Consider the following 27,855-nt stretch of genomic DNA (forward strand, 5'->3'; position numbering starts at 1 on the left):
GGTCTGGAAAAGGAGTTTATTTATCATAAATACAGATCAGCTAGACATGCAGTTTATCCCACAGAAGAGGCAAAACCCCTGGAGACTCTCCAGAAAGCCACACGCTGGAAAGCTGTTTCCCAGTTACTTCCCTCTCTCCACAGCAAGACCAGAATGAACTCAATTATCCAGCAGCTCGGTGATCTTTTCTGCCATGGGATTGTACTGACATGTTCCACCAACAGTATCTGTGTCTGCTAATGGCAGCAATCTATCTCCATGCTGGCAAACTCCTCCTGCCAGGTCAGAGGTGGAGGTTTCTTAACAAATTAATTATTCTGTCAGTGCTTGTTCGGAGCACAATGGTGCACAGGGATTCAGTGGATGGGGGGGGTGTATTCACAGACCTAACTGGGAATCTTGCTGCCAACATCTGTTTTGGGAAAGGCCATTTCTAGAAACAGTATGAAATGAGGCTCTTCAGGCTTGTGTCAGAAATTTGGGCATATTGTTTTACCAGCAGCCTCTGGATTTTGTTCCCACTAAGAACATCGCACTTTGAACAGGTTGATGATATATGATCTAGTAATTACAACTGGCTCCTCCCTGTGCAGCGAGGGTTGGAAGTTCCCTGCATTCTCCCTGGCGCTCTGCCACGTGAACCCCTCGCTGCACAGTCCCTGCAAGCAGATGCTGCAATAGCTGACAGAGCGACTGCACTTGAGGAAAGAGAGATCAGCACAGAGTTCATCCTTCAGTCTTCTGGGGCTCAGTTTTTCTCCAGGATTTTGGTGAGGAGTTCGTTCAGCCGGCTAACCATTGGTCTGGGATCCTCATTCAGTCCTGCTGCTATCATGGCATTCTCATAAATCTGAAAAAGAGAATGAAGCATTAAATAAGCAGCAAGAGCAAGCTGGGTGAGAGCTGGGGAGGAAGTGAATGTCACTCTTCAGGACTTGCATGCTGAGACCAAGCACGTCTTCTAGGCCATCTGGTAGGAAAACACATGGACCACAAGTACCAGAAATACCCAAAGTGGGACCCCAGAAGGATGTGATTCCTGCCCACTACAAGGGCTTCACCCTGTTCCTGGCCACACATGGTCTGCAAGGTGGTTCTGGAGGCTCTGAAAAGGCCTGGCTCTCACCTGATCAAGCAACAGCTGGGCCAGATCAGGCTGACTGTCCTTCAGCTCGTTAAGCTTCTTAATCAGAGCATGCCTGTAGGAGTGAGAGAGATCAACACTGAGACTTGGTATTTTTGGACACAAAATGAGAAATTTATTTCCAGAATGAGCAGCTGAGCCAAGGTGGGACAGAAAAGGTTCTACCTAAAGGCCAAAATAGCTCCATCTTCCTTGCTCCTGTTCTGGGGGCTTCTCTTCTCTCCCATCCTGTCCCTATAACCCCCATTGTCCTCAGAGGGCTGGACACAGCGTGTGTGGGTGGCTCATGTCAACTGTGCCATGCAGCCTCACAGACCAAGGCACTGTGGTACATGCTGCACTTAATGGGGAGGGCTCTGCTAATTGGGAGCCTTACATTGCCTCTTCTCTGCCTCCACCCCAGCAAGACGGCAGTGCCCCAGGCTTAGCACTGGTATTGCTCCCCCTTACCCTGTGTTGATCTCCAGGGTGGGCTGCAGGAGCTGGGCACGCTCCTCTTGGGTCTTGGCCAGCTGCTGCATGCGAAGAAAGTGGCGGGCAGCCCCCATCTCAAGCACAGTGATCATGGCGGGGTGAGTGTCCAGTCGTGTAGTCACCTGTGGCAAAAACAGCAATCAGTGCCGAGATGGAAAATGCACATGGGTTAGAAGTGGGGGATGTTCAAGGATTCGGGGTCTCCTCAGCATAGATCCACACCAAGCCCCAACATGATTCGTCCCGACCCCACAGGAGCTGCCTAAACCAGCAGGAAAGCTGGGGGCCCAAATGGCCCCACTGGTCCACAGGCAAGACAGTCACCAGCCTGTTCTTCTGGTATCTTGAGCATGAACTAGTAAAATGGGCTTTGCTCATTGCACATTCAGATGTGGTTCTTCCGCTGCCATGCTGACCATCCAAACGACAAATGCCAGCATTCATACAATTTACAGAAAGGAGGCACGAAGAAGAATTATTTCACTCAGGGTCCAAAGAAAAATCTGTGGCAGCAGATCCCCAGTCAACCACCATCTTTCTTCCCTAGATTATTACCTCCATGGATCTCCTGTACTCAGTTACCCAGGCACAGAATACCTACCTTAACACCAGTGACTCGAGAGCCTAAGGCATTTCTCATCCAGGCCATCAGATCCTCAGCCTCTTTCTCTGTCAGACGTTCTGCAGCTGGCAGGGGAAAGAGGGCACATCTGAGCCTGCATCTATAGTGTGCCAATGGACAGTGAGCTTTACTCCTGAGCTCAGTCCATTTCATACTGCCATTTATCTGTTCTCTTGTGGAAATGGGAAGGCAGCACCACTCAGCACACACCTACGTATATGCCCTGATCCAGACCGTGCCATACCCAGAGAGGGCAGGCTCATGCCCTGCTAATGCCTGCCTGCCTCTGTCAGGGCACCAGATGTATGCATGTTGTTAAAACTCAGATCATGGAAACTCCACAAATGACATTCCATCTGTTTAAATTAGCAAATTGCTTAAACTTTGATCACATGGGATGAAAGGGACCTGCAAGAACTGCAAGCTGCCTCAGAGCATGAGAATGGCAGGATGGAAAGGAGTGCTTTTGCTCACATGCTCAGGAGCTGCAAGAGTGCTGGAGGAGGTGTACCCTCAACTGGCTGGCACAGGGCAGCAGGACTGCATGCAGCAGGAAGGGCCAGGGGAGCCTCACAGTACCTGGGCGGCTCTCCTCAAACTTCTCTTCCTTATAGTGATCAACAACAATATCTGTCTCCACTGAGATCAGCTTCTTCTTGTCAAACTCCCGAAGGTGCAAGAGTGTCAGCTCATCAAATTGCTCATAGCAGAACAGGACCTGTGCCAAAAAAGGGACAGTAACACATTGTTTGGGATGTAACAGCATTTCCTCCTTCCCAAGGCAACTCTGCAACAACCAGCAAGAACATCACAAGGGAAACTAGCAGGTTAAACCCCATGGTGACTATCGCTCAGGGCCCCAGATGAAAGCAAACCCTCGGAAGGCCTTGTTACCATGGGTGGCAGGTCTGCAGCTGAACAAGTCCTGCTGCCCCATGAAAAGTGAGAACCAGCACTGACTCCAGTCCTGAAAGGGCCACCTGCCTGCAGAGGACACCTGTAACACCATTACCAGCCCTGCACAGCAGCTCCAAGGCTCCTGCTCTGCAGCTCAGCGAGGGTATTAAACAGATGTCAGAACTAGATGTCTGCACAAGTACTAACTCGCCTGCACAGTGTGTGACAGGTCCTTCCTGGCCTCACGCCACAGTAGCCAGTCTGAGTGGAGGGAGCCTGAGCAAAGACACCGCAGTAGCGGGAGTCTACCACAGGCCTCACTGCCCTGCTCAGCTCTGAGATCCAGGTGAGCCCTGACCACTGATGCCGTAGCTTGGGCTGTTCCCCTGGCCGTGGCACACTGCTCACCCACCTCCATGTCCTTTTTCTTCATGGCCTCAAAGTATGGGGAGTGCTCGGCCAGGTGCCGGTTGGGTGCACACAGGTAGTAGATGTTTCTGCTCCCTGCCTTCATGCGGGAAGCGTAGTCGGTCAGGCTGGTCAGCTGGCCTGCAGGCAGGGCGGACGATTCATAACGTAGCAACTTTGCTATGTCCTCCTGGAAGAAATGTGCTCCTGTGAGCTGAGGGCAGGCGACTATAGCTCTACCTGAGCACTCCCAGCCCCAAGAATTCCCTTTGTAGCATGCAGGCCTGTTTCCAGCCCTGCAAAAAGGCTCAGGGGATTCTAAGTCCCGCCTTTCCTGCTCCAGATATTAAGGAGGTAGAAAAGTGACCTAGACAGGATGTAGGTCAAGCTCTCCTGGAAATGGGAATCCAGGCAGAGGACAACAGTAGGGGGAAAGCCCTACTTTATTGCCCATTGTAGTTCATATTGCATCAGAGAGGGCTGACAATATAGTGTGGGTACAGAGACTCTGCAGTGCCTTGAATTAAGTGGGAAGCAGCACCCAGTCAGAAAGAGCGAGAGTTAGGGCACTAGAGAATATGCAGGTCTTGTTAGACCCAGGAACACAAGTCACAGGTGTGTAAGATCACAGAGAAGTAGCAGTCCCTCTCATGCCAGGTCACGGTAGGAGCCAATACACTTTCCCACCAGTTGCAGTGCTTCAGGACTCCTGGTACCTTGACATCCTGCTCTGCTATCGTGACAATCCCCTCTCTCATGAATACCCCGTAGTCCTCAAAGAATTTGGCGTATTTCTCAGGGTCCTTCTTGCTCTGGTCAATGAAGAATTTGATTAACCTCTTCTGCAAAACATCTCGGAGCTTCCTGCAGCAGGAACAAGCCTTTTTAAAGATAGCTGCTAGACCAAGACAAGAGATTTTAGGTGAACATCTCTCTCCCTGTGCAGTGTTTTAGTGATGCATTTGCAAACATGAGGACAAAGAAGAAACTCTGGGTCCACTGTGTCCTCTCCCTCATGACTCTACATCTGTTCTTTGTATCTCGGTCAAGAGCAGCTCTTGAGCTGGAGAGATAGCTAGGGCTGTGGTACAAATGTACTGCTGAAGCTCAAATCTTCAGTAACTTGTGACTCAGTGATGCTGCAGTACATAACCCACTGTGCACAGGGCATCTGCCTCACTCCCACAGTTACCCTTAAACACGGGAAGGAAGTGGCTGTAAAAGGGTTATACTTGGAGGAACCCTTTCTGAAGACCTGAAAATCCACTGTGAAGTGACAGGGCTAATTTGGTGACTATAGCGAAGGTAGAGGCAATTCACCAGCTGTAGAATACAAAGTTAGCTGTCAAACCTAACAAGATAATAGTGCCAATGCCACAGAGTAAAAGCCTACTCTTATACTTCAAGTTCTAACAATGGCAGATGTTTGAGAGGGGACTTGAAGGACAAAAAGTAAGGGAAAAACAAAGCCAGATCTAAGGTGTTCTTAGAGGAGACTGGCCTGCCAGCAGTCAGCTTGACTGGGCCTCAGCACCAAATGAAAACCCTGCTGGCTGGCACTCAGTTTTTGCCAAAGTGTGTGTGAGCACAGCAGAGCTTTGAAGGAAGTCTGGAGACAAGAGGCACAAAGTGCTGTTTGAAGATCTACACATAAATAATAGTGACACTAAAGTACGGCCCAGCTTCCTAGTATTGACAGCTGACTTACTGTTTGGTTTTGTTTTCCAAACCACTTGGTGGTGCAGACCAGACACTTTAAATAGCAAATCCACTCTTACTGCTGTAGACCAGAGATACTGAAAGGCAGTCTAGGACATGAGGGGCACGTGGCCCAAGCAGGCGGCAGCAGATTGTATGACACAGGACACTGCTCCCAGATCTTGAGATGTGACCAGCATGGCTAAGAAACAACTCACTTTATAGACTACAGAAACTCTCAAGCACGGAAATGCTGCAGCTTACATGCCAGGTCTCTCCAAGACCCTCTAACTATCCCATAATGTCCCCTCCTCAACTAGCAAGAAACTGGAAGAGCCTCAGCAGTCCACAGGATCTGCCCCTTGCTTACCTGATAAGGGCACTCTCCTGCAGCAGCTCCCTGCTGAGGTTCAGGGGTATATCCTCGCTGTCCACAACACCTGGAACACAGAGCAACCCTTGAACAGTGAGGCAAACACAAGTGCCAGGCTCAAGGAAGGCAGCCCCTCGCCTCACCCCCTGTGGCAGCCATGGTCCACAGCCCGCTATTCCTGGTCCCAGCACACACCTCTCAGAAAACGCAGCCATTTAGGCAGGATGTCTGCAGCTTTGGTTTGGATGAGAATTTTGCGGCTGTAGAGGGCAACACTGGAGCCCAGTTCCCTGCTGATATCGAACATGGACGGTTTCTGCAGGAACAAGAGACAGAAGGGTAACACCAGGACTGCGCAGGGTGCCCAGCTGCACACTATGCTGCAGTATCTCTGTGGCTGCACCAGCTGACCAGGTCACACTCTGGTCTTCTCTACCAGTGCTGAACACAACAAGAGCTGAAATCTTGGCTGTCTTCCCTGGGGACCTACCTGAGCCATCTCCCCACTCCTGTCATGGCTCAGTACCCCCACAACTATCCTGTGGCACCCAGCCCACTGCAGAGATGCCACACGGGATATTCCTCCTTGCCATTCTGAAGCCTTAGCTGCCTCCTTTCCCTAAGGAGCTCTCCTATTCTCTCTCTCCTCTTCAGAGCAACTGGGCAGATGTTCCACTGTTCCCTGGACAGAAGGGCACGTACTTGCTCAGGCACATAAAAGATGCTGCGGATGTTGAGGGGAGCATCGGTCTTGTAGTGCAGGACGTAGCGGGGCTTGTCGTAAGCCTGCGCTATGAAGCGGTAGAACTCCTCGTGCTGCCACTCACCGATGTCCTTGGGGTCCAGCATCCAGAGTGCCTGTGGAGGAGCAGGGAGATGAGTTCCCATCAGCTCTCAACACCTGCAGTCTCACAGCACAGGGCTCTTCTTTCAGAGTTACACTTTACCTCCAGGGCACCAGAGCAAGGAAGCATGATCTTTCAAAGAGACAAGACTCCTCTGCACAGCCCGAGGGCAGTGGGATGTATTATGGTTCAGGCATGTTATCACAGACTAACAAATTACTGCCCCTCAGCTGATCTCGGGTCACCTCCTATAGAGGTGCTCTTGCTCTGCAACATATATAAGGCAGCTTTGTTTAGCCCAAAACAAAAGGGATTTGGCTAACCTCCATTGCCTCACACTTGCTACTGGCTAAGAGCATCCTGGACAGTTACCACAGCTCAGCTGACTGGCAGTATCTCAAGGCCTGACCAACAAGCAAAAGAAAAGCGAAAGTTTAAGTGGGTCTGTTGCAACCAACCTGCCTCCCTGATGGAGGTCACTATCCCACCACAAGGTCAGCTGACTGCTTGTGAAGCAACTCCTGGATTGCCTGTTTTCTGCTGATTTGTTTTGGAGCAGTTCAGGAGATGCTTTGTGAACCACTCGGCCATCCCTACAGGGTCAGAAAGTGCTTCAGCAGTACCGTTTCACACATCAATATGTGAGTTAAAGTCATGAGCTCCAGAGCAGGTCCTTCCCTGTAGCCGTGCTTTCCACCTGCTGCTGCTCTAAACCCCCCAACACTTTCTGGAGCATTCAGTCCATGCTCACACCACATTTAAGTTTTCAGTACCTCAGCAAAAGACTAGCATCTAGCAAAGATGAGGGAGGTTCTGCCCATTTAACAAGCATGGGGACTCAACTAAGAATCTCACGTTTCCAGATGGGTGAAGTCCACTACACTCACTGCCATTCTTTTCTACTCGAGCCCTAATGAATGACAGGAGCGATCACTGGGGGCAATATAAATATCCAGCCCACCCTCCACCTACCAGTCTGAAGGATTTGGGGCTCTGGCAGCCCTGCCATGCTGCCATACTCCTTAAAGCTTCTTCTGCCTCAAAGCCTTGTTCCACAAGTGGCTTTGTAACATTTCCAGCACACGCAAGTGTCCTGGAGGGTTTGCAGGACCACAGGTAGGATTACGGACTCAACTGGGTACTAAGGTACAGTCAGGTAAAGTGCCGCTTTCCCAGAGACTCACTTGTAGTTACAGTTATCACAGTTAGACTGGAAAAGCCTCTAACTCCACATTGTCAGCCACATGGCAAGCATTCAAGAGCTTATCTAGGAAAATCCACACCAGGGATCTAACTATGTCTCTGTTTACAGTGAACTGAAGTTGATGTGTGGAAAAAATGCAAAAACAAGATCCTGGATAAAGAAAAGGCCTGAAATGGGAGCATAATGAGAATAAAGCTGTTGCTGTATCCCAAGGGAAAACAGACTTTCTGATACAAAGATAAAAGTACATGACTATTAAGGGCATTTCACCCCTTGCTCTAGTACTACTCTTCTCTAGGGAGTCTGTTCTATTGATTGTCAAGTAGAAAGAGCAAAGAGCTGTCTAAATCTATTTCTGTTTTTGTAATTTAAAGGAAACAGCTAGAAAGCCTTTGGAACAGAAACACTATTATGCAGGAATCCAAATAAATATCAGTGACTAATAACACCAATTACATAACCTTAGATAAATTAACCTGATAAAATATTTAAGTACAGTCTTGAAAGCCTGTGCATTCAGTGCCACATTCCAGGAAACAAAAAAAAAAGCCACACACACACTCTACCTGCTCCCTTAGGTGAGGAAGCTTTAAACCACCAGAAAAGGAGATGCTGGAGGAAAATTATTCATAGATTTTTGTTTTAAAGATAATTAATTTCACCTAGGTGATCCCTGCAATTGGGCCAAGAACTTCTGACTAAAATGGATCTGGCTGCTATATAATTTTTAGTGGTCAGAAAATGCCAGCATCAAGCAGTGCTCAGATTAGGGCTGTGAGGAAAATCAGGCTGTGAGCTGAGCCACTAGTAAAACCAGCCATTCACTGGCACTGGCTACCTCTGAAGGAGGTAGGACTGGATGCTGAAGGACAGAGAGAACTGCAGCAAGAGGTGTCAGCACACCAGCGATGTGAGCAATCCCTACGTCACTAACATGTCACCTGGCTTAAACAGTTAAAATAAGTATTATAAAGCACTGAGATAATAATTCTGATTAAGGGAAAATCCAGAAGTTATCTATAAATAGAAACTGCTTTGCTAATCTGCAAGAATTCTCTCCAACAAATGCAAACAAGCAGTTCCAGGCATGACTTCTGCTGGATTTTGTTCTAATTAACTGATCACTACGGGGTCTGTGATATCCTGGACAATCCTCCCCTGATTTCTAAGGACAGCAGTGGCTTTATTCTGTTTCCTGTCTCCAGTGGAGGATTACAATGGTTCTTCTCCACGAGTGACCTGCCTGTGGCCCTCCTGCTCACCTGTAATGTGTTAATTCTTCTCCCATTGAGATACAGTGGGAAGCTGATGAAGTTGCTGTATTTTGTCACCACCTCTGGAATGGAAATAAGACATAGAGGAGTCATATTTGTGAAAACAACACAGTAAGAATTTCTTCAGTAACAGCAGGTGAAAGGTGTTGCAGGAGAGGAAAACCGCTGTGAATTCACCTCCCGCTCAAGGGGCAGCAACAGACTTCACACAGCCCCTCAGCAGGTAACAGCATTTCCCTCCTCCACTCACCCTTGACTCGGTCTTCATTTGCAAACTCCTTGCAGTCTTCTTTGAGATGTATGATAATCTTAGTCCCAGTTCTGACACCAGATGCTTCTGCGATCTCAAACATTCCTGAACTAGGATTAGAAACAGACTCCGTATCAGCTTGTGCCTCAGATACATCCATGATGGGACATAAAAATATCTTATTAAACTAAGAGCACACACGACACTTCAGTGCCAAGAAAAGGCAAAAAATCTTGAATGCGTGAATGCTCTCTGTGCCTCTGAGAAGCCCCCCCAAAACATGTGGCTGCCTTCCCTGCAGAGACTCCAGACCCAGGACACACTGCTCTGCAAAGACACCAGCAGCCTCTACTGAAAAGGAAACAAACTTCAAACAAACTTCAGGTTGTGTGGGCCCAGCATTCAACTCCTCTCCTACATTTCCTACAGTGACCGTAACACCCAGGCTCCTGCCTTCTCCCTTGACAACTCTGACTTGTTTGTGGGCCCTCATTCATATCTCCACTGGAGTATGCAGTAACTGGTTACAATGACAGGCAGCTGTGCTCTGCTGAAGACAGCCCATTCTGGATGACCGTTCCTATTGCTAAGTGAAAGCCATATGGGAATCAACCACTGGTGAGAGCACTGACCCAGGGGAGAGACAGCAGCAGCAATGACAGACAAGTGTTCAATGTGTGTGGCAATACAGATTGCAGTATACAGCAGCTTGCCTGCAGCCCAAGACAGTCTGATGTCTCAGTTACAAGATGTTTTTTTAAAGAATTTAAATAACTTTATTCCTAAAGTAAATGCTTTATTCCTAGGAGATTTTAAGGGGGTGCAGAGCTTTTCACTCCCAGGAGCTCCAATTTCAACATGGTCCAGCAGTCCACAGCTTTGCCATCACAGATGTTTGCAACTTGAAGCAAAAAGCAAAGGATGAGCACACAGATCTGACCCACAGAAGACACGTGCCTACAGAGCCACAGCACTGCACGAGCCCTGCCTACTGTGGGTGCCCTTGAGCAAAAAGCCAGGGGACGACTAGACCAAAGAGATTAAATTTGTCTCTCCAATCTGGGGCACTGCTAAGATGATTGTGTGCCAGCAGGGAAGGAACAGGAGAGGCAGGTACTCTGTCCACAACACGCCTGCTCTGAAAAAGCAAGTTTGTCCCTGTGGTTTTCACCCTGGCACATCTGGCCACACTTTGTTACCATGTATAATCTGAGCAGGGTCTAAACCAGTAAGCCTGGTCATGAAAGACCACACAAGCCTTGACTTGCTTTGCACAGCTTTCAGTCCATGCCTGGTCTGGACACAGCCCCCCCATGTTTCCATCCCATTCTGCAGCCTTACCCATCTGAAGACCAGTGGTAGCCTGGGCTCTCCGGCTCTGCAGACTGTGAGAACACCTCCACTTTATCAGCCACCATGAAAGCTGAGTAGAAACCTACTCCAAACTGGCCGATTATTTTACTACTGGCTTCAGCTTGGCTCTGCAGAGCATCTAGAAAAGCCTGGAGGAACAAAGGAGATATAAACCAGCACGCAGTGACTTCAGGTACCACTGGGAGGCTGCGACCCATCCTCCAGCTGGGCTCCTCTGAGCACTGACACAGCCCTATGCCAGGTACCACAGCCTGGCTATCCACTACCCTCATCCCACACCTCTACGTCAGCACTCTGAGGAGGGTGCCTGAGGAAAAGGGTTTCTCCCACAAGGACTGCACCTTTGGGAAAGGGGAGTGTTGCTTAGGGCAACGCTCACTGCCACGAGCAGTAAAGGAAAACAAGTGAGGGCTCATTCAATCAGGAGCACAAAACCTTAAAATGGTGACTCCAGAGATGAAAAAAACCACCCCATCAGGTACATATATATAACAACTTGCCAGCATGAGGACACAGCTGCTGCCCTCCCGGACACAGGATGAATGCCAAGAGCATGTGCCCCTCCATAACGATGGCTTGGGGAGGAAGGCATTTGCTTTTGGGAGTGAGGGCAGCCAGGTGCAGCAGCATTACACGCAGGGCCCATTAGCACTGCTTGGGCACCACGGGCCTCCCACGGCACACAGCAGAGACCATTAAGAGCTAGAAGACTTCACAGGTAGGTTTCACCTTCCAAGAGGGGTGTAATTTCACAGCTGGGCTGGGGGCCAAGGGACAAAACAGACTGAGAAATTACTGGGAGAACAAAAGTGGCTGTAATTGGAGAAGACTTTTCTAAGGGGGGAGAAGGGGTGCCTCATCCCAAGTTACCTTTGAGCCTGATCGAGCAATGGTACCGAGGTTAGAAACGAGCTCCTCCTGGGTCATCCCAATACCTGTGTCCTGAAAAGAAACAGCAATTGCAACTGAAATACCAGTAGAGAAACATTGCTTTAGCAACCAGCACCCGAGCAACTTCTACCTCTGACTCCCACTCTCTCCCAGCCAGCTGAGCAGTAAATGCAACAGCAGATGTCCAGCTGTGGCTCCACCTGCATGTGGTCAGGACAGTGGACTCAAAAGGCACACAGCTCCAAGGGGCAGCCACAGCTGCCTTGTGGCTATAAACTACCAGAAAGCTCAGAGACTCAAGCCACTTCTCGAGAGAAGACAAAACCATGCTAAGACAGGCTGGTTTCTACATCCCTCTAAAAACGCACAGGGTGATGGTGCTGGAAAGAGATCTCAACCCAGTCACAGCCTCGCTGTGCCGTGCACGTACAGAGGCACGTACAGAGGCAGGAATGGAGAGGCACTCCATTCCTGAACAGGTCCAAAGGGGAGTTGAGGAACAGTGAGAAGCAGCTTATTTCCAATCCGCAGATGGGGAACCGATGCCCTCACACCAGGAATCAGTGGCAGAGCAGTGAATCCCTTAACTCTCAGGTAATGCAGTCTCTTGTCTACAAACACCACAGCCACTGATCTCCATCTACTCTGCCTTTTCCTTCCTCCTCTCCCCCTCACATTATGCTCCACAAGACTTGAGTATGAAGCTTTCAGTGTCCAGGTCCCCGAGAGCTGGATATTGCAGTGCCCATGGGAACAGTCTAACCCCAGCTGGAAGTGCAGCGCACCGGCCATGCCTCACAGTGCTCTGTCCAGGCTTCGAAGGCACACCGTTTCTTGTATTCCCCAGTTTAATCCAGATTTGCACTCCTGCATGCAGATAAACAACTCCCTGCTGCTAGCGCACGCCTCTCAGGCAGCAGACCCTGCAGCAGCACCATCCAGAAAAGGCTGCAGCAAGCCTCAGACTAGGCTGCAACTTCATTTGTTGCACAACACATTTGCGTGACCCCAAGGCAACACGGGTAACAGCAAACCCCAGCTAGAAATGGCCACTCTCTCACACAGGACCCCAACAAAAATCTTTCCCACTTTGTAGTCCAATGTATTTTGAGACCTGCTCCACACACATCTTCCACAGAAGCAAAGTGCAAGCTAATGCCCTCCAGGATGCCACTTCTGAAAACCAAGCGCCATTCCCCCTCCCAAATCCCAGCAGCTTCTCTACCTGACAGAAACATCCTGAGAAGCCACTCTTACAGGTTCTCTGAGCCACTCCGTAAGGCGGCAGCAGTGGGAAAATTAGCCAAGTGAAAGTTGATTCTTGCTCATGTGAGGAGTTCAGCTCTACTTGAGTACCTGTGAGCAGTTATCACAGCTGACAGCAGCCGGCACATCCAGAAGCAGGCTGACACACTTCCAGTGCTGCTAATGCAGGGGTGGGATTCGGTGTGCAGGAGTCAGCAAAACGAGCTAGCGCAGAACTGGCTGCTGCTAGATGGCTTGGAGGTGAGATGCCAGAGTGAATTCTGGCACAGCACTCCTCTACCACCCATGTGGGGCATTTAGTGGGCTTGCTTACTATCAAAGTAAGTTAACATCAGTACATATTTTTAATCTAGTGTTTAACTCCACTGAAGGATCAAGCTGTGGTCAACTCGTGAGGTTACTGAGTGAGATGCCGTGTGGGTAAGACTTTTTTGCATACCCACAAGTCACAGCACAGAAACACCTTCCCCTTGATTAAATATGGTAAGGCCAGTCAGTCGTCTTGGCTGAGAGGAGGGATGATGCCCAGAAAGATCTCAACAGTGAGAGATGGAAAGCCAGGAAAAACAAACAGGGTATGGCAAAATCTCAGGAATCTGCCATGGTCCCTTCCCCCAGGGAAGAAAAAGCCAGAAAAGAAGTTTTCAGCATCTGGTTCAGGTTTTGTTCATGACAGACCCTGAACAGAACTCTTAACTCCTCTGATCCACTCCTATTTATAGCACAGCATGTAATTCCCAAATTCCAGTATGTTTAAAAAAAAATATATCCCTAACCCGTGAATTTATTTGGCTATTGAATTCCGAACTCCCTGCCAAACTTATTGCAAAACGCTTAATGACAATTCCTGGAGACTAGTTTGGTGAGGGTGAATGGCAACGAACAAAGAGAGCACAGCTCAAAACGGTCTGCTCCCCCAACAGTGCCGAGCCGCTAATAGGGAAAGCGTAAAGCGTCCTTTTAGGTGGCCGGCCAAAGATCCTGGCAAAGCAGACATTTCCTACTGCAGGAAAACACCTGGGCGGATTACGATGAAAATGCCATCGAGATTCAAACCGCTCTTGCAGCGTACACGTTTCCTGCGGCTAGCCTTCGCACTGCGATTCTCAGCTCCCTTCACCAGATGGTGCTGCTCCGGGGAACGGGGAATAAAGTGGCAGCGGCAGAGAGACGGGAGCTCGGCTTCTGCAGAGCAGGCCCTCTTCAGCGACGGGAAGCAAATGAACCTGCCCACGAACAGCCTGCCTCGGGCTGGGCCGACGCAAGCGCTGGCAGCACTAGCTCCATGAAATCCAAGAAAGGAGCTGGCGGGACTTCCACTGCCCTTCTCGCCGCGCTCCGCGCTGCCCAGGCTGCTGCTCGGCCTCTAGGCGTCTTCGCCAGGAACCACTGTGTCACCACACAACCCTCTGCAAACACTTTCTGCCCGCGATCAGCCAGCCTAAATGCACAGACTGCTGTTGCTCCACCATCAACATTACAACTTCTCTTCCCTTGCAGACAGTTTCAAGCCCTCCCTTCAGTCTGCAAGAAAAGTTTTATAAGGCTGAAAACAGCCACAGCAGAGTTATTTGTAAAGGCACAAAGCAAATTGTACATGGGGCTTCACAAATTACACGACATGAGGGATACGTTCAGAGTTCAAAGTGCCAAATGCTTCTCCACAGCTTGGAGAAACCAGCCACTGTATACCATGAAACAGAGTTCAATGCGCTGACACTTCATTAGCTGAAGGTTAATTACAGAAGCCCTTCTGTAACTCAGTATAACAACAACCTACTCACCTGGTTGAATTTCCCTTCTGGGACTTCTTAGGGTGCAGAGTGAACAGCCTCCCCCTGAACCATCCCCTCTACAGCCCTGTCCCTCTGCAAGACAACACAACAGGCTACAGACCTTCACCCCATCTTCTGAGGGACTATGACGAGCTCTATGGCCACACTTGTTGAACTGCACTTCTAAACTAAGTAACATTTACCTGGAAGAGACAGCAGCTGAACATTGCTTTTAGCACCTTTTTGTGTGTGGAGACCTCCCAGATAGAAAGCCTGCTGTTGAACTGCACAGGACCTTTGTGCTTTCTCTGAACTTTGTTCTAACCTTTGTGGCATGGGTGCTGGACGTTTGCAAACAGAGACCGTTCCGTGTAACGATGGCTGGATAACTGCCGGGCATGCAGCACCTCAGGGCTCCCACCATTAAATCCTGTGTTTGCTCCGCAGCCCTGAGGACCTCCATCTTCCTTGACGGAGGGGTAAATGAACACCTTCAGGCCCACTATCTGTCTCATCAAGTCAGTCAGTCCACAGCTCTTGTACTCACATCATATTTTTTGGTAAAGCAGAAACAAACTGCACATAATTACAGCAACAAATCTAGTTTAAAACAACAAATTGCTTAGTTTGGCTGGTAAACAAGAACCTAGGTAATGTAACATCTTTGCTCATTGCCTGAGTCCAATTTAAGGTATTGCAGAGCCTCACTACACCAAACAATCCATTAACTAACCATTAACTGCTGCCTTTGCTACGGCTGCATCTGAAAGAATGCTTGCAGTTCGAGGTACATGCTTGAGCTACTGTGCCTTTCATTTTGCTTTGTTGCAAAACGAACACTTGAAACACTTATTTCAGTGCAAAATCTCAACGGGGCATCAGAAGAACACTGACTACGTTATAAAATAAGGACACGCTGCTTTCACCAACTAATGAGGTAATAAAATCCCCAAATGTCCGATTAGCAAGTGTCCCCCCTGTTATTTAAATACCTTGCTTAAAGAGACTTAAAATTCACAAGACCAGGACAGCAGCCGCACTGGAGCAGCGTTCTGGTTTAGAATCAATAGGGCATCTGCAGCAGTCACAAACGGAAAAGGCACAAAAAAAATGATGCATACAGATACAAGGTAATCTTGGTCTAGTACGTGGAAGCTGTCCAAAGCAGAGAGCCTGAGGTTTCCTTTCCTTTCCAATACCTTGTGTTAACATTATTTTCAACAACGCCGAGCATTGCTGCTGGCTCAGCTTCCACCCATCTAGGTCTAAATGCCCAGTGTTCAGAAAAGTACTTCCTTTTATCCACTTTGAATTTCCCATTTTTAAATGTGACATGCTCTTATTCTGGAATGAAGAGGAAGAGAAGAAAAGATTCTGCACTTCCTTCCCTAAACTACAGGTTATTTGAGATTATTAAATTTCTGGTTCCCTAGCTTATTCGTTAAAGATGATGCAACAACTAGAAGCTCTAACCCACCCCTGCAATCAGTGGCACATTTCTGTAAGCTTAATTCCACCTAAGGCTTGTCCAAGTACAGCCAGCTTTACCCCTCCATCTCTACCCGCATTATTGTCCATCTCCTGCTCCCCTGCTTCCTCAAGCCCAAGTGGCAGACGGATGCTGCAATGCTGCACACAGCTAAGGACATAACCCTCTCTCTGCTGCAGCCTGGTACCACAGGGTGGCTGCCAGGACACCACCCAGCATGGAGGGGGACTGGCTCCCCCACCTGCACCAAGCTTTGCTGGACATGCAGGTGCACCTGCATTGAACTGCTGAAGCTCAAACATCTCAGCTCCTTACGAGAGCCTCAGGACAGTCCAGTCCTTGCTGCAGACTGTTTCTAACTCATACGCCAGGAGAGATCTGCTCAGTGATACAGGGAGCTGTTGCAGGAGGAGTGGTGTTTGCAGTCATTTTAACTCCTCCCAAACACAGCAAACTTGTTATTTTGTGGCTTCACAGACACTGATTTTGGATGACTGCAACAGTGAGAAGAAAGCCCAGCAAAGAGGAGTGAGCAGCCCAAGCTCTGGCAGCAATTATGCTGCTTACCTGTGTTAAAACAGCAGTGACACTCCCTCACCCAGCAGCAGCAGCAGCTATTAGCTCTGTAAACATTTCAAACAATTTCCTCTAAACTGCTAGCACTGTCCTAGCCCTAAATTAAGCATCAGCAACAAGAACGGCTCCAGCCCCCGAGAGCTCACACAAACACCGAGTTACCACCAGACGCAGCGGTATGGCAGAGCTGCGTAGCAGCAACACCGACTGCACCACAGCCAAGTGCCTGTCACCAGCCGGCTGCGAGGAGCCTCGTGCAGGTGTTGAAGGAGAGCTCTGTGGTCACAGGGCTTTCGGGTCTGTAAGGGGTTCTCTGTTCCCACCTCAAAGGGTCCAAAAACATGTCTGTAAAGCCTTAGCACGCAGAACTGCAGAGCTCTGCAGATCTGTCCTCATTGAAAACACACCCTTAACATTTTCATGTGGATTTTCTTAAGAGATCTGACCTTGCAAGCTGTGGCTGCTACCAGGTGGAGCTGTCCTAGAAACAGAACGAAGCAGTTTTCAAAGGGGTGGAGGAAACAGTGGAATTTGCTAAAACAACAGGGCTTTGGTGAAGGAACCGAGGTGGTGTAATCCAGGGAACTAAACAGTGAACATTTCCCTCTTAGCAGATACAACACTTGGCAATGCTTAGGCAGAATATCCCTGCATCAGAACATCACACTCAAATTCTGAGCCTTGCTATGCTTACAACTGAAATGCAGTCCTGGCAGAGAAGTAAGCAGAACTGCAGTCACTTAACAGAGATGAAGGTAGTCCTTTACAGGAGCTAGATAATCTCCCCCAGGAACATGCCTGTAACGGAGGCCATCACACATTACAGACCTGCCTTTTCTCAACTAGTGAGACACAAAGAGAGTCTACAGGGCTTGGAAGGGGAGGGGAGAGATCCAGCAGATCCAGGGGCCACGAGCAGCATGAAGATCTGAGGAGAAGGACCTAGGGGTCAGAGTGAGACAATGGGACCTTTCTAGAAAAAACTGGGCTGACCATTACTACAGATAACACATGAGGGACCTGCTGCTTCTGTTTTGGTGGGTCCTAGTGAGTACAGAAACCAAAACAGCAACTAAGACACAAGTCCACCTCTGCCTCAGTCCTTGCAGGCAAGTTTTTTCGCACCTTTGCATTCCTGAAAGGTAGGGAAATGTTCTGAATGAGGCTTGCTCAAAGCAATTGTTATATGCCATATGTTTCTTCAAGAGTTTATAAATAAACCCTTCACTGGAGGTAAGGAGCTTTAGGCACTACTGAGAAGGCAAACCTATTAGAAGAGATTGGAGTAGCGCTGCTCTCTCTCCCTTCTCAGAGTGCACTATTGCTGCAGTTAAAAGCCTCCTAGTTAAGACTCACTTAGTTGCATTACAGATGCACAGGCAGCCAGGTAGGGGGTTATAAAAAGACAAATCCCTAACACATCTAATTGGATATGACGTCAAATGCACCCTATCTGCAAGGTGGGCAAACAGGTCTCTTAACCAAGCTGCCGAAGAAGGGGACAGCTTCCACAGTTACAGGACATGAGTTGTAAGAATGTCTTGACGGAGTCAGAAGCTATGTGTCTGCTATGATCTCAAAAGGGAAAGACGAGAGCAAGACAGGAATGACACCCTACCTGGGGCTAAACGAGAGCTCATTAAAGAATCAGTGTTGCACAGCAGTCAGAAAAATGCAATAGTCAGGTGTGATAGGAACAGCAAAGCCTCTGCATTACAGTTTGAGAATCTTTGGGTTGACGATTGTGTTGCCCACTGACGATCACTAACTTCCCCATGGCAACCACAGCTGCTTGTTCTGCAGACAAACAGAAGTACAAAATAACTGAGCAGCATCTAACAGCCAGTGCTTTTGTCCCACGTGAAAAATATCAGATCATGTGCTTTGTCTGTGCCACATCTCCCCTGGACCTGCTATGGTCAGCCTTTACTTACTGCTCTCTGCCTCGTTCTCCGCTCTCCTGAGAACAGTCCACAGCTACACTCTCACAGCTGACAATGGTCCACGAGGAAAGTTACCAGTTTGCCTTCTTTGCATTAAGAGCTTTGCCAAGAAAACGCCAAAACAGAGCTGCAGCTTTCCACCCTGGACAACAGCCACAAACAAGAGCAATTGAAGTACAGAGAGCAGGACCAGCTCCACCTTCCCTCACCACACTGAGGCCCACAGGTGAGCATGCTTACACTCATCACCCCCCTCCTGCTAAGCATTTTGTCACCAGTAGGGAACAATCAAAACCAGGGCTGCAGAAAGGAGGACAGATAAGTGCTATGGTACTGCCGCAATCTATAGTCCCACCTGTATGTTAGGGCAGAACCTCAGCATCAGCTGGACTTGGCCTGTCCTGGAGCAGGAGGAGATAGAGACAATCAGCAATGGGAGGTTCTTCTCACCACCCCAGCATCTCCCAGCGACTGAGGTGAGAGGGAAGGTCTGCGAGCTACCACGTAACACCTCTGACTTAAGGAGGTGACAATTCCTTCCCAAAGGTCAGGATGAAACCAGACTCCCAACTTTTCCACTAGTGAGAAATGCACACACAACCTGGGAAGTGCACCAGGCAAGGTACGGGGAGAAAAGCTACTGGTAGTTCCTAACAGGGAAGGAAGGAGCAGCAAATTGCACTTGCAAGGCTCAGTGCAAGGTCCTGCACTTGGGCTGCAACAACCCCATGCAACGCTACAGGCTTGAGGAAGAGTGGCTGGAAAGCTGCCCAGCAGAGAAGGACCTGGGGGTGTTGGTTGACAGCCACCTGAACATGAGCCAGCAGTGTGCCCAGGTAGCCAAGAAAGCCAATGGCATCCTGCCTTGTATCAAAAATAGCGTGGCCAGCAGGACTAGGGAAGTGATTGTGCCCCTGTACTCGGCACTGGTGAGGCCGCACCTTGAATACTGTGTTCAGTGTTGGGCCCCTCACTACAAGAGAGACATTGAGGGGCTGGAGCGTGTCCAGAGAAGGGCAACGAAGCTGGTGAAGGGTCTGGAGCACAAGTCTGATGAGGAGCAACTGAGGGACCTGGGGCTGTTTAGCCTGGAGAAAAGAAGACTCAGGGGAGACCTTATCACTCTCTACAACTGCCTGAAAGGAGGTTGTAGCCAGGTGGGGGTCGGTCTTTTCTCCCAGGTAACAAGTGATAGGATGAGAGGAAATGGCCTCAAGTTGCGCCAGGGGAGGTTTAGATTGGATATTAGGAAATTTTACTTCACTGAAAGGGTTATCAAGCATTGGAACAGGCTGCCCAGGGAAGTGGTTGAGTCACCATCCCTGGAGGTATTTAAAAGACGTTTGGATGAGGCGCTTAGGGACATGGTTTGGTGGTGGACTTGGTAGTGTTACATTTACAGTTGGACTCAATGATCTTAAAGGTCTTTTCCAACCTATACGATTCTGTGATTCTGTGAAATTTTCCTATGGGGGCAAGTGGGGAGCAGATAAATTGGTGGTTTCTCATCAAATCCTGAGGTTACAGCCTTATGAACCAGAGTTCAGCTGAAGACAAGACACTTCTTCAGGCAAGCTTGGGAATCCACAGGACTGTGCTGCCACTCAGCTTCCACTGATCCTTCACAGGACAAAGGCTAGTGATGAGAGCAGCAGAGAATAACGCTCTCCTGTTACTAAAGGGAGGTACCTGGATCGTGATGGTTCTCTTTCCACTGTCCGTCTGCAGATGGATCTCCATCTCTGGCAAGGCCTTCCCTTCTGCCATCAGCCGATGACGCAGTTTCTCCAGCGCATCGCTGCCATTGGAGATCAGCTCCCGGATAAATACCTGGGGATGAGACACAACCTGAAACCTTGCCTCATCCACTGCACGGGACTCCCAGAGACCTGGGAACTCATTGCCTACTCAGAAACAAATTCCCAGCTCGCTAGAAAAAGAACTGCATTTCCCCATTATCTGCCAGGAGAACAGTTTGTCTGAACTCAGTATTAAGGTGCAGAGGCTCTGAGGCTCACAGAGTCACCTGGCCATACTTACAAATTGTTTTGAAAACACATTTTCAAGGTGTCTTAAGAAAACATCATTCAAGAAAGCATGCCATATGAACAGCACAGGACTTGCTGGGAAACTGAGCAGGCTTCTCCCAGCAAAACCATTTTGGAGGTACCCCTTGCCAGAGACAGGGCTTTGCAACAGAAAAATCTACTGGCAACTAGTGGGTTCCTTACCTCCTTCTCCGAGTACAAGGAACGGGCAACAATGTCCAGCAGTTTCTTCGTTTCAGCCTGAAACTCATGTTTAGAGGCTGCACCTAGAATGAAATCACAAACACACCTTTAAGGCACTTCACCAGGGTCCTCTTGGGAAGGAAGGCAAAACTGCAGTCTTACCACGTGCTTCAGCTTCCCAGGAGTGAAAGCCTGAAGCAGGATGGGACACAGGTAGCTGTGGCCTCCAACAAGATGACAACAAAGGTGTTGTCTACACACCCCTATGAGGCAGCATGCTTCGCCAAGCAGACACTTGGCCTCTGCACCTCACCTCCTTGCACACAAACCTCAAGGCAGTCAAAGCCTGCAGTACTGGCACACTGGTCACCATGTCTGGACTGCAGAGCAATCAGTAAACAAGAAGTGAAAGGTGGTTCCCCTTGTTCCTAATGCGTGGCTCCATGAAATCCCCAAACGCTCTCTCAAGTGCCTCCTGTGGTTTATAGCCTGCCTTCCATACTCTTCCTTGACTTGATTTTCAAGGGAACCATCTGCACATGCGCTGCTCCAAGAGCTTCTACAGCCAGGTAGCATTTCTCATGCCCAAACAATACTTGGAGCCCTAAGCAGAAAAAGGCAGATTCTCAAATGTCTCTGTGGAGCAGGCAAGGGAGTGCATATGTCCAGCCACCTATGCAGGTAGGCAGCTGTACCCAGAAAGAGAATTTTCCTCAGAAAGAATAACACTACAAAACATCTCAGCTGCAAGACCATCCTTGGCCTTTTAAAAATAGCATTTCTCCTGCTAGAGGCATTAGAGAACCCTGAAGCAACATGGGGGAAGCTATGGGTCACACATCACCTCTGCCATGCCCTGCTGGCAAGGACCTACATTCCCCAGTGACAGTGGTGAAGCTGGGGTGTGGGCAGCAGCAGGAGCAGTGCATCACCCTACTGGGGGCTTCACAGCCTGGCAGTCTCAAAGGTACCTGCCAGAAAAGCCACGGGAGCACGGAGTTAAGATGCTATTTCTGTGCTTGAATAACTCATGTGACTTTGCTTTAAAGCACCTCTCCCTGGAGATGTGCAAAGCAACTCATTCTAACCACTCATTAGACCTTCATGATCCACAGCAATGACCTGGGCAGGCACAGCTTGCTTCTGGGACAAAAAGTCTCTTTTTAGGCAAATTCTAGTGCCTGCAGAGTCTCTACACATATGTGTGACCATTAATATCCTGGCTAAGCCCACAGATGCAACTTCTTCCCGCAGTCTTGATGGCCTCATTTCTCAGTAAAGGCCATTCTGATTTACATGTTCCAGTTTTGGGGCGGTGATGGTGCAATACAGATTCAAACTGTAGTCTGCCAGCTAGGATGCGATGACCAATACCTGCACCTCCTCCAGAGGCAGAAACACTACTGCAGAGGGCTCACCCTCATAGTTAGGGCACAGCTGCACCCAGACATTGTCCTGGGTCTGCCTGCACCCCAAGAGTGGTCCCACAAGACACCTATGTTCATGCCCACCTTTCACATTCTCTGTGTTGCTGATGATGGTGTGCAGGGGCTCTTCTTCCTTGTTCTCCGCTGTCTGTGTGCTGTATGTCCGGACAGCAGAAACGCTGGTGGCAGGAATGTTGTACTGAAGGCTCCAACGACGGAGTATTTGTCTTTGGAGACATGCTGCTCCTTTTGCTAGAAGACACAATTCAAGATATTTCAGTATAAATCACAAGTATCAGCAGCAACAGGAGCACTCTTTAAAGGTCCCATTTAAGCAACCCCGTGGGGAGTTACACTGTCCAAGCAAGACTGAAGTTCCCTCGCAATCGAACACCCACCATTTCCCTCCGGCACTGCCTTCACTATGTAAGAAGGGCAAGTTGCTACTTTAGACTGTCTCTTCTGAATTAAAATTCTAGCCAGAAGATGACAATTAGTAGCTCTCACAATGAATTAATTGGTGAGGAAGAGGCAGTCTGCAGCTTTCATTGCTGTTACCTGGCGAAGCTGAAGACAACGCTTCAACTTCCACATTACTGCCAATGAAAATGTAAAACCCCAATGCAAGCAAGGCAGCCTGCACCTCCAGGAGATGCCTCTGCTGCACACGCAGCTTCTCTGGATGCTGTACTAACACTTACCATCAAGCAGGCCTCTAGGCACCAAAATCTATTTCCTCCTGCCGACAGTAACCAGCTCCTTCACAAGCTCACTCCCCTACCTAAGAACAACTCCAGCCAGCACTGTGTGGCCCCTACAGCCAGCTGGAGTTACTTTATGGCAATAAATATTTGGTCCTTGACTGTCTGAGCACAGTTAACAGAGCACAGGGACTACATCCTCCAACAAAGCCAGCTCTGGGATAAGTAGCACGTGCAGCAACAAAGCCACTAGTCAACAAAGCAATCAGGAGGGAAAATGAGACACAAGTCAGGAAATGGCACAAGCCCCATTAAGGGCTAGGGATTCCCAGTTCTCCTCCTTCCATTGTGCCCAGGTGAACGGAACAGTCTTCTCTCTGTTGGGGGATGAAACAAAGCCAAACCTGGCCACAAAAAGACCATTTACAGCCCTACAGAGCTCCGTCCAAAGCCAGTTACTTGGTGTGATTTCTGAATTGTAGCGAGAATGGCCTGTGCCAGAGTAAGAGCCCGGAGGGTGTGGATATGGTTGGAGTCGATGATCTTAAAGGTCTTTTCCAACCTAAATGATTCTATGATCTGAACATGCAGCTGCACTGGGGCCAGGGGGTGACCTGGCCTTCCCCAGCCCTACAATGAACATAAACAGCTGGGGCTGTTTTGGGAGGCAGAGGAGCGACCAGGATGGCCTGGGCAGAGCAGGGAGAAGCTGGATAAGCAACAGAAGTGACTGGAAGCAGTGACAAGCCCAGGCTTTTCTTACGACTCACTCTGTGCTTGCAAGCTGTTTCATCAAGCAAGGAAAGGAGACAAACCCTACACCCCATGCCTGCAAGAGGCACATTTTCAAGGTGTCCTTTCTTTAGACAAATGGGTACAAAACCACCCAAAGACCAAACTGAGAACCACTGGCATGGTGAGAGTCCCCGCAGTGCACCTGTGACCTCCCTGGAAACAGCTTCTTTGGCCGTCTACAGCCCTCCAGTCCAGCTGACACGCTGGGAGAGCTCAGCTCCCTCCTAAACCCTCCTCCACCTTGTCACAGCCCTTGAGCGAACTTGGCATCCCAGCCCTTTCACCAACATCCCTCGTCATCCTCCAGCTCATCTTGGGAGGTCTCAGGCTCCCTTCACAAGTGCTCTGCTAACCTCCTGCCCACCTTAGCAGGTACTACAGCCAGTATGGTCACCAAGAACAGGTTTTGCTGCTCCAGACCAGCAGGCTGGGCTCTCACTCACTCCAGATCATGTGAACATGAACCCCTGAGCCTTAACAGTGCTTCTTGGTCCTGCACCTCATCCCCAAGAGCTGCTCGGGGAGGCTGTCAGTCCTCATTCTTCCTCTCCTCCTCACAGAAAGCTTTGAATCAAGATGCACTTCTCCAGCCAGAAGCTTGAATTACTCCCCAGTCATTCTGCCCTTAAAGAAAAGAACCCACAAATAGTTCTTAATGCATCTGAACACCTCCTACACACATAACTGTTCACTCTCTGCATCACAAACAGTTCTGCCGCATTATCACAGGACATATTCTTTATCTTTCATTCGACTGCCTTTGTTGGGCTCATCTGAGAAAGCAACAAGGAAAACAGCCTGGGTGACTGAAGTGGAAAGCAGCAGAGAAGTCACCGTGTGGCTGTCCAGCCTGTTGAGCTTCAAAGAGGAAGGGCCTGAATCAGCCCAGGGTTTACATATTTTATTTATGTATTTACATGGGGTTTACATATTTTATACTAATTTTATGCTAGATTGTGTAGGATACTCTGAAAAATCTGCACTTGTACGTATACACACACACACACACATTTCCCAACCAGCACAAATAAAAGAGGGAATGTTGCTCCCTCCCTGACTCCACAATCCAAAAGAGAAGCAGATCAGCAGCAGCTCCGTGCTAGCCTTAAGGCCACTTCTATCATCAGATCTCCAGGCAGCAAGGCCCCGGAGCCAACAAACAGGTCAACCCCCAGCCCACAAACACTAGCTGACTCTAGAAACTACAGCTGTTCATAATTTTTGATGTATTCACATTTTTTGTCTCCCTACCTCTAAAGCACAATAATAAATCACCACCCATCAATTCAGAAGTTATTTTTGGATTTGTGTAATGTTTGGTCTTATCACCCTTAATTAACAGCCTGTCCTATGCCAGGTAGAGACAAGGCTCATTAAATGCAAGCTGCAGCATCTTCAGACCATTTGTCTCTTGCAGAGCCCTTGCCTGGCCAGCAGGGGAAAGGCTCCAGGCAGTTCTAGATAGAAAACCACAATTATCGGCACACGAAAGCTGTTGAGAAAGTTTCTGCTGGGTTAACAGGTTAAGTGATACTTGGAAGGAGGCTGAGAAACAAATTCTTAAGACCACGAGACAAAGAAGGAATGGCTCTTGCCCAGCTGAGCGCTGTGATGTGCGGGGGCAAATCAAGTATTTTTATATCGAGTTATTCTAATGCTGAGCTTTATCACAGTCCACATACCTTCCTATTTGCATCACTGCCCCACCTGCACTGTAAAGACAGCAGATACCCACATTACTCTCCAGCTTCCAGTTCTCTCTGAATCCTAAGTGATCCTGTGCATATGACCACGGAGCGGCCTCGCACACGGGGAACACGCCACAGCAAAGAGAAGGACCCTCGGTCTCAGGGGCTCCTTTTAATCTGGGCACCAGGATGGCTCAGTGATTCCCGAACCCAACCAACCGCCCAGGAAACACAAGCTCTTCTGGGAAAAGGACTGCAGTGAGCATTTAGCCAAGCCAAACGTCAGTTAGAAATTTAGGGTGGGAAATTGAGCACAAAGCAGTACGCGGCTCAAAACAAGGAGAATTTAGGTCAGCAGAAATTACCGTAATAGCTCGATTGCTGTGCAGTCGCGAGGATGCTCTTGCAAAGAAGAGCACTAGCAATAAGACGCTTCCAGCTCAGATCTCATTAGAAGAAAGAGCTCTCTAGCTAGGCACCAAATCCTGTACCAGTCTAGGGAGAAGAGAGTCCCTGACTGATCTGCTCACACCAACACATCTCCCGGAATCAAACTCTGCACCAGCTTTTAGCCTTCAGCGTCGCGAGAGCCAAGAGAAAACGCTGCCAACTTTGCATGGCCGAAGGGAAGAGATGGCTGTCCCCGCAGCCAGGGACCTCCGCCTGCATCCAAGTGAGCGGACACCACCTCCTGCTGCTCCCTCTTCATTTTGCACCCCACGCAGCTTCTGCTCACTATTTTTCCCCCTGAAGGACCTGAATGACAGGTTAAGGAATAAAACTCTGCCTCTGCTGGAGTACGTCTAACCCAACGGAGGCACACGGCTTCTTTCTCAGACACGAATGCTAACAAGCCACGGGGGATTTCCGTGGTGGAAGAACTGAATTGCCCAGAAACACCGAAGCGGCACTCGACGGCACAATAAGTCTAATAATCTGACCCCGATAGCAACTCTATTTGTCACACGATTTCCTCTGTCACATTTTCTCTTCGTAACCCACAGGGAAACCACAGACCGCACTGACAACTTACAAAGCTGTCGATTAGGAGCCAGAGGACAGATAAGGAAATACTGAGCTCACAGCTGGGAGGGAGAAGACATGTGGGAAGCTTCTCACCATGCCTCGGCTGATGACAACTCACAAGTGCGTTTCCAAACCTGCACGCTACGGCCTTGATAAGACAATACATCCCGTAATCGAGACCTCAGAGCTTGGATTTTCTCAGCCCTCAGTCTCACCAGGTCTCTTCGGTGAAATCTTGAGCTCACCCCTAGGAAACACAAACGGTTCAGGCTCATCTGTCAGGTTCTCTAGTGCTGAAACGGCCTGGAACCGAAACGCCGCCGCCTTCTGCTCCTTCCCCAGCACCCAGCTGACCTGAACGTGCCGTACACCCTGTACGAGCCAGCAGATGAACGTGGACATGCTATACAGCCTATAGGAGCCCGTGGATGAACCTGGACATGCTGCACACCCTGTATGAGCCAGCGGATGAACCTGGACATGCCGTACACCCTATATGAGCCAGGAAGTGAGCCTGAGCGTGCGATATGCCCTATGTAAGCCTACAGGAGCTCGCCTCCCAACAGGAGGGTTGGGCGCTGCCAGCCGCTGTCGCTGTTCCCGGCAGAGCGGAGCTCGGGCGAGCGGCTCCCCGGGCTGACAGGCAGGCACCACGGCAGCTCGTCGCCCGCCTTCCGCCCCTGAAGAACGGCCGGCGGCTGCCGCCAGCCGCCAGCGAGGCCACGCTGCCCGCGCACTCGCGGGCCCCGGGGCGCTCCCGACCTCCCGGAGGACGGGACAGACGCGCACCGGCGGCGAGAGCAGCCCCGGGGAGGCGAAGGAGCGCGGCCGCCGGCGGAGCTGCAGGCCCGGGCCCCGCCGAGGGAGACCAGCCGCCCCCGCAGCCCGGCGGGGCGCGCGCCCCCTCACGCCGCCCGCCCCAGGCCCGCCCCCCGCCAGGGCCCCGCGCAGGCTCCGGCCGCCCGCTGACGGCGGGGTGACGGCGCGGCGGGGCCGCCCCAGCTCACCTGCGGGCGCCCGCGGCCCGGCCCCGGCCCCGGGGCGCAGCAGAGCCGCGAGGCACCGCCCCCGCCGCGCCGCCGCCGCCGCCGCCATGCCGCGCGCTCCCGCCTCACGCGGCGCCGCTCTATCGCCGGCGCCTGGCGATGGCGTCACGGGGCGGGGCGCGCGGGGGACGCGCACGCAGACACGTCACGCTCCCCCGTCTCAGCCCGCCGCGGGCCCGCTCCGGCCCCGCCGCCCTCAGGGCCCGGCCCCGCGGCTCCCCCTCGCCCGCCGCCCCGGGAGCCCGGCTGCGGCCTCGTGCCCGGGCGCGCCCGTGGGCCCCGTCCTCATGGCGCGGGGTGCAACGCCGGCACCCCCCGCAGCACGGCACGCCACCCCCGTGCCGCCTCCACGGCCGCCTCCTCCCCGTGAGGTCACTCGTCCTCCCGTCCCACGCTTCTCTCCCCGCGGCCGCCGCCCGCCGCGGCCGCCGCTTGGTG

The 27,855-nt window shown here is 50.3% G+C and overlaps 1 protein-coding gene across 1 annotated transcript; it reads right to left on the minus strand.

Annotated features, from left to right (window-relative positions):
* TRAP1 (TNF receptor associated protein 1) lies at positions 1-27,533 on the minus strand. Its single transcript, XM_072878424.1, has 18 exons — positions 27,379-27,533; positions 22,246-22,413; positions 20,735-20,817; positions 20,193-20,333; positions 11,434-11,505; positions 10,531-10,691; positions 9,190-9,299; positions 8,928-9,001; positions 6,319-6,474; positions 5,812-5,932; positions 5,614-5,683; positions 4,262-4,409; positions 3,550-3,735; positions 2,820-2,958; positions 2,220-2,305; positions 1,595-1,740; positions 1,127-1,199; positions 1-850 (listed from the first exon to the last, which is right to left on the minus strand). The coding sequence occupies exons 1-18, from the start codon at positions 27,464-27,466 to the stop codon at positions 749-751; spliced, it is 2,124 nt and encodes a 707-aa protein (XP_072734525.1). The 5' UTR covers positions 27,467-27,533; the 3' UTR covers positions 1-748.
* Positions 27,534-27,855: the final 322 nt, after the last annotated feature.

The sequence above is a fragment of the Ciconia boyciana genome, chromosome 13 (assembly GCF_034638445.1).
Source record: "Ciconia boyciana chromosome 13, ASM3463844v1, whole genome shotgun sequence".
In the NCBI taxonomy this organism is placed as follows: domain Eukaryota; kingdom Metazoa; phylum Chordata; class Aves; order Ciconiiformes; family Ciconiidae; genus Ciconia; species Ciconia boyciana.